At 34.2% G+C, this 7,055-nt stretch overlaps 1 protein-coding gene across 1 annotated transcript in view; it reads left to right on the top strand.

Moving 5' to 3' along the window:
* The first annotated feature begins 1,208 nt into the window (after positions 1 to 1,208).
* LOC118749834 (piggyBac transposable element-derived protein 2-like) overlaps positions 1,209 to 7,055 on the top strand; it is a 16,548-nt gene continuing 10,701 nt past the window's right edge. The window contains exons 1-4 of the mRNA XM_036484614.1: positions 1,209 to 1,212; positions 1,284 to 1,481; positions 1,713 to 1,775; positions 1,839 to 1,941. Of these exons, the coding sequence (XP_036340507.1) occupies positions 1,209 to 1,212; positions 1,284 to 1,481; positions 1,713 to 1,775; positions 1,839 to 1,941 (368 nt within the window). The remainder of the gene's footprint in view (positions 1,213 to 1,283; positions 1,482 to 1,712; positions 1,776 to 1,838; positions 1,942 to 7,055) is intronic.

Raw genomic sequence — 7,055 nt, 5'->3', positions numbered from 1 at the left:
GTAGGCGTGGTTATTGTCCGATTTTTAAAATTTTCAGCCATTTAGTAAGCTGTACTAAGGCCAACAACTGTGCCAAGTTTGGAAGAAATCGGTGTAGCGGTTACCAAGATATACACATGTAACCATAAGTGGGCGTGGCTACGCCCATTTTCCAAAAATTTATAATATTCATGTTTTCCGTCTGAAACTCATTGTAAGTATCAATTTTGAGTGAATTATCTTCAGTAGTTACTAAAATATCGCAGTTTTCGTATTTCTTAAAATTACCGTTATATGGGAGGTAGGCGTGGTTATTATCTGATTTCACCCATTTTCAATACCATCCGTCCCACGCCCAAAAGAAGTTCACGTACCAAGTTTCGTTAAGATATCTCAATTTTTACTCGAGTTATCGTGTGCACAGACGGACGGACGGACGGACGGACGGACGGACGGACGGACGGACGGACGGACAGACAGTCACCGCTTAATCGATTTCTCTTTTCATTCTGATCATTTATGTATACATTTGTCTATATCTATCTCGATTCGTTTTGCCTGTTACAAACAACCGTTATGTGAACAAAGTTATAATACCCTTGTGCACAAGTGCGCTCGGGTATAAATATCTGCTATTCGTTGGCCTGAAAATGTTGAACTATTACAGCTTAAAAAAAAATGAGGCTTTGGAAACTATAACATTCTGTTTTCATTATGATGAAAATTTATGAACACAGGGTAAAGAACGGTGATTTTATATAAGTTTGAAAAAATGTCCACAGAGGAAAATATAAATTTCTTAAAGGACATGAACAAAATTGAATATTTTGAATAAGTAATGAAAACATTTCTCTATAAGTATGTACCTAAAACAAAAGTCAACATTTCACTCTTCAATAACAAATAAACACATTTAAACAATTTTGCAATAAAAAAATTAATAAACGCTCCCAAAAAAAGTGTGCAATATATTGTACAAATGCACGCAACTCAAATGACACGAAAGGTTGTTAAATTACACTCAGCATAGAAGTGGCCGTTGGAGCAAAAGCAACATATTAGACTCTGCTGCTTGCACGAAATTTGAAATTTAGAGAAGTATTTATAAGAATATTGGAGTAGCTGTTTTTCATAGAAATATTTTGTACACGCGTAGCACATTAGTTCACATATTGTAATTGTGAGTCAGTCAGAGTATTTTCATTTATAACTTAAAAAGCTCCTTTAATATGAGTTCGTGTAAAAAGGGTTTATCTGAAAGCGGAATATACTGGATAAGATAGATTCAAATTTATCTGATTTAGAGGAGGAAAATGATAGTTTCGACGAAGATGCAAACGATTCTGAAACTCATGTGTTAGCCGAAATAAATATCGATCCTGAGGACGACATTCTTATAGATTCTTTTATAAGGCGCAAATTTAACAAAGAAAATGTTCTTGAGTCAAGCTTTTCCGATTTCCGGGAAGAGGTTTTCGAAGCGATCGAATCGGAAGATGAAGGTGAAGGCGAAAATTCAAACAATGCTCAATTCGTTGTTACAGACAAGAAGATGATCACATGGAGGAAACTAAATTATGAGCCACGCCCATTTTCTTTCGAGTCAAGTTCTTTTCAAGGAAACGAAAATTCTGAGAACCCATTTCACTACTTTAAACAGTTTTTTACTCCCGAAGTATTCGAAAAGGCAACATTTTATACAAATTCTTATGCTACGCAGAGAAACGTTACAGGCTATAAAAATGCCACAAAAGAGGAAATTGAAGTTCTAATAGGTCTGCAAATTGCTATGAGAAGTATGCAATTACGGAGAATGTCAATGTTTTGGGATCCGACTTTAGGTGTTACACTTTTTAAAGATTCAATGACAATGAGACGATTTGCACAGTTGCGTACGCTATTACATTTCACCGATAATTTGAAAATACCCAAGGAATGTGGTGACAAAATTTGTGAAAATACGTCCGTTAATAGATGCTATTAGGAATCGATGCCTTGAAGAGCCGGTTGAACAAGATGTGTGCATTGACGAACAAATAATACCTTTCAAAGGAAGACTTTCTTGTAAAGTTTATCACAAAGGGAAGCCAAACCCATGGGGCATAAAAAATTACGTTATTTGCGGTAAATCGGGCTTTCCTTATGACTTTGAGTTATATCAAGGAAAACAACCTTGTTTAGACCCGCAAGTTTTAACAAAATATGGATTCTCGACCGCAATTGTCCTACATCTATGTAAAAGACTAGTCAACAGTGGACATAATCTTTATTTCGACAACTTTTTCAATTCATACAACCTGCTTGAAATTCTTACACATTTGAAAATTAATGCAACTGGGACAGCACGCATAAATAGGTTCGGGAGACCTACGCTGGGCTCAGACAAAGAACTGCAAAAAAAGGGCGTGGCGCATACGAATGTTTAGTGAGCAACGATCGTAAAATATGTCTCGTAAAGTGGCAAGATAGCAGACCAATACATATTGCTTCAAATTTCGTTGGAACAGGAGAAGAAGATATTGTTAAAAGATACTGCAAGCAATCAAAGAAAATGATAGAAGTTAAAAGACTTGAAATAGTGCGGAGATATAATGCATCGATGGGCGGCGTTGACTTGTTGGATCAGCTAATAAGTTATTATAGAATATTTCTGAAGTCAACTAAATGGACACTGAGGATGGTATCTCATTTCACTGACTTCGCTTTGGTAGCTTCTTGGCTGTTATATCGAAAAGACTGCGCTATTCAAAATGTTCCGAAAAAACGCATAATGGACTTGTTACATTTTCGAATGGCAGTGGCAAATCACCTTGTGATGTTCTCCAAAAATAGCGAAATACGGAAGCGAGGAAGACCACGGCAAAATCTCGAAATAAATCTTGAACCATCGACCAGCAAAAAAAAAGTATGAGGCACGACCAGATAAGGAAATTATTGAAGACAAAGCCTTACATATCCTACGAGATGTAAATATCCTGGTTGTACAGCGCGTACTTACTTTATTTGCCTAAAATGTAAAGTGTACTTATGTATTTCACGCGAAAAAACATGTTTCCAAACTTTCCATAAATATTCTAGTAACTAAACATATTTCATAATTATATACATATGTATGTATATTTGCATGTACTATATTTTTTTATTAAACTGAATTGAATATGTATTTATTTTGTCGTTTGTTAATATTGTAAGGCATATTTTATTTAATTTTTGGCTGCAATTTGAATTGAAAGGATATTTTAATTTTTTTTGTATTCTATTTGCTTTCATAAAAGTTATAACACTATTTCTTTAAGTAATATTCGTAAATATAATAAAAAATATTCTAAATAAATGCCTGAATTTCAATGTAAACTGTGTTAATTTTTGAAGTAAATAAAAATAGAATGAAAAAATTTCCTGAATTTTTTACTCCTTTCATTGAAATTGGTTAATATATTGACCAAATTTTTTTTATGTCTATTCAAGTCGAAATCTCTGAGTTGAGTTCAAAAAAAAATTTTTTTGTTCACTACTTCAAAAAATGTTGGGAAAGGGTTAAGCTTAATTAAATATGCATGTATGTTCAACCCGATTTTTAAGTACAATCTGGAAATGCCAACAGATGCCAAGTCCTTCTGTAACTGGTACCTTTATCCTTTGCCACCACAGCGGTTGCAGTGTTTCTCATAGATATTCAAATATTATATTTTTTGTTAATTTTTCATGTGAATTATTTTTCATTAAGAATTTGTTAAACCGCACCTGAATTTTGAAAAGTATAAATGTCAGTTTGAGTACATTCTCTTATCGGATCTCTCTTTCTTTTTAACCGACATCCAAAAAAGGAGTAGGTTATCAGTTCGTCGGAATATTTTTCTTTTTTTTTATGTATGTTACCGCATAACTTTGGACCACATCCACCGATTTCGATAATTCTTTTTGCAACGGAAAGGTAGTGCCTCAGAGCTGGTCCCGTACTAATTTGGTTTAGATCCGATCATTGAATCAAGAAATATATAGATATAAATATATTTTTTTAAGTGGGTTTTTTTTGCTAAAAATTACTTGTTTGAATATATCGACACTCTGATGTTGGGGAATGCAATACTTTGTTACCAGTTTATGAGATGGTAACAAAATTTACCGGTTACAAGGGTACACAGAATGCGAAAAGGGTTTAAAAGTTGACAGGAACTTTATTTACCGGTTACAAACTTTTTATTACCAGCGTAGAATAGACCTGTAAGGGCCGGTTGTTCCATATCTGGTTGTTCCAGTTAAACATTAGTATCGACGATTTCGACATCATTCATATGACATGTGATCGATAAAGCAGTCGGTGTATTTAACCGGAGCTTCTACCTCCGCTTTGTGTTAATCAGGCATTGAACAACCGGCCCTAATTCTTTTTAATAAAATCAAAACTTCTAAAATCACTAACATATGTGGTTTTATCGTTCAAATGTAACGTGGCAACCAAGGCTGCCAACTATCCCTAGCTATGAAGTGCCATAATGAGGATAAAAAAGTGCCCAAATGTGCCAAATAGAAAAATAAAAGTGCCAAAAAAGGTGAAATTTTTTTTAATTCTTCCCATTTAGCATGAAAATTAGAAACACATTCCTAAAACAAAAGTCCGATGCCGAAATAAGATAAACCAGTTGTATACACTATAGAAATTAGCAAATTTAGGTTGTGAAAAAGCAGTACGAGCAAGGTATTGAAATATTACCATTTTACAAAAGTGCCATTTTGGCACTTTCTGTCAAATTGAATAATTAAGTGCCTTTGCAGATAAAATAGGGCCAAAAATGGCTAGGTTTGAGCCAAGTTGGCAGCCCTGGGGCCTATTTCATAAACCGACAGTGATAATTTTGTAAGGACAAGCATTTTCCATGTTGTGAGTAACAATTCGATGGACTTGGGCGAGCCTAAGATATTAACCAAAAATTACCATCTTTTACACAGATTGTTTTTACACCATTATGAACCATATTTTTACTATTACCAATTAAAATTCTAAAAAAGCGGATTTTCGGCCCACGATACTGTACATGTGCATATGTATGCCCTACAGAAAATCTGACTAGCTCGCGCCTAGCTCAGAACTAGCGTAGAACTAGACCTTTTGCCGACAGTACTAGTTCTAGCTCAATACCCAGGCAATCCTTTAACTGTCCAATTTTACACGGCGATGTCATTGGCGGTGGCAATTGTCGCCCAGTGCATTACTTTGCAACTAGTTTTTAACTGGTTCCGTTTTGGACAGTTTTTTTTATAACAAACCGTTTTTAAGATTCAATTTTCGTTTTTTTTTTAGTTTTTTCTTTTCTGTTACATATTCCATTTTTGTTACATATTTTATTTAAAAGAAATTTAAGTTGCACGCAACAATTTAAGTTCATTAAATTTGAAAACTCACAACTGCCTCCACCGCGATTTGAACTTGCGACCAACGATGCTTGAGTCAGAGGTATTATCGCTGAGCTACTGTTGTAATGTACGAGTAGTGAGCATTTCCACATTTACACTGCAAGTTTCAACTGTCCCGCTCTGCATCCTTTTTGCACTAGTTCAGAGATAGTTCTGATATATGTAGTTCCGAACTAGTTCTTTGTCAGACTGTCTCTAAATTTTACTGCAGGGTGTCTACATGAGTACATATGTCAACTCAAGTTTGCGTTTAACCTATTTTCGCGGACTTAGTTTTTTTGGTTTCAGCTGTTAATGAAACACAATTTTTATGGTTAATCTTCATAAAGGTTTCATGTATCGTCGAGAACATGTATACATGCAGACTTTTCAATGAATTATTATTATTCTCCATACAAAATGTACGAGTATTGTTTTATTAAATGCAAACTTATACAAAAACCTAAATATTTCGTAAACGTTGGGTTACTATTTGGCGCGCTACGTGCCAATTCGCAGAAATTGAGTAATTTGTGTGGATGGGAGCGGCGAGGGGAAGACGAAAGCAGACCAATCGTACATTAGTACGTACATATCGACGCTGCGCCAACAAAAACAGTAGTGTTTTTTTAATAACTTTTCAGGAGAGCAAAAAAACTGGTTCCTGTTGCCAATAGTTAATATTTTGCAAATGTCGTATTAAAAAAAAGAGTATATCAAAATATGCTATTGATCTAGGAATAAAAATCATTTTTTTTACTTCTTACGACGTGAGCAACATTTGCGCCGCTTTAAAGCACATGCATAACTGTTTTTATACACGATTTAATTTTGCTTTTGGCGGTATGGAATCGTATGCAATTTGTACATAATACTGCCGTTAGGCCTAGATGCAATGTATAGAAGTCGAGGACTCGATTATTTAACTGCCCGTTGCTCCTGTTATGTAATGAAAAATGGTCAGAAACGTTTTATTGGAATTTTGCAATAAAAATTAATGCGAAGTGATTTTGGACACATACTTTGTACAAACCATGAAATTGCCAGATGATATGCGAACTGTTATTTCGGTCAACGTATTAGCTTGACCCAATGCACTTTTTCCTAGTTTCGATGGGTGATATCCAATGAAAGCTCGTATATACAAGAAATAATTGCATAAGTAGACTCTAAATAATTAACAATATAAGGATGTGATGGCCTCGCCTGTCGCATACGACTTATGTAGTCCATTGGTGAATATATCGACGGATTGAATACATTTTTTAATGTAGAGTGGACGCTGTCTACTTAATTGTTGGATTCCAATTGCAAGCGATCAAATTATAATAGTCTATGATAATAATCTATGTAGTGTAAGTGCTATGTGCACTTTTTCTAATGGAAGAAAAAGCGCAAAACCGTTTTCAAAGAAAAAAAATTAACGCCAGTTTTGCAATCGCTTAAAACTTGTACTTTATTATACTCAAATTTAATGGGCTATATGACTGCATACTCAAAAAAAAATCTGAAAAAAAATAAATTTTTTTTTTAAATTTGCAATTTTTTTTTGAGATGGCATATTTTCAAAAGCTGTTTTTTTATCAAGAAATTTTTATGTGAAAAATTTTTTGGCGCTTGATTGTGTTGGCATAACAAAAATGAAAATAGTGGAAAAAAGCAAAACGATAATTTACAAGGCG

This window comes from Rhagoletis pomonella, unplaced genomic scaffold (assembly GCF_013731165.1).
Source record: "Rhagoletis pomonella isolate Grant_MI unplaced genomic scaffold, Rhpom_1.0 Rhpom_scaffold_00063, whole genome shotgun sequence".
Taxonomy (NCBI): Eukaryota; Metazoa; Arthropoda; class Insecta; order Diptera; family Tephritidae; genus Rhagoletis; species Rhagoletis pomonella.
Note: the sequence above shows the minus strand (reverse complement) of the source record. Positions and strands in the feature narration are given on the sequence as shown.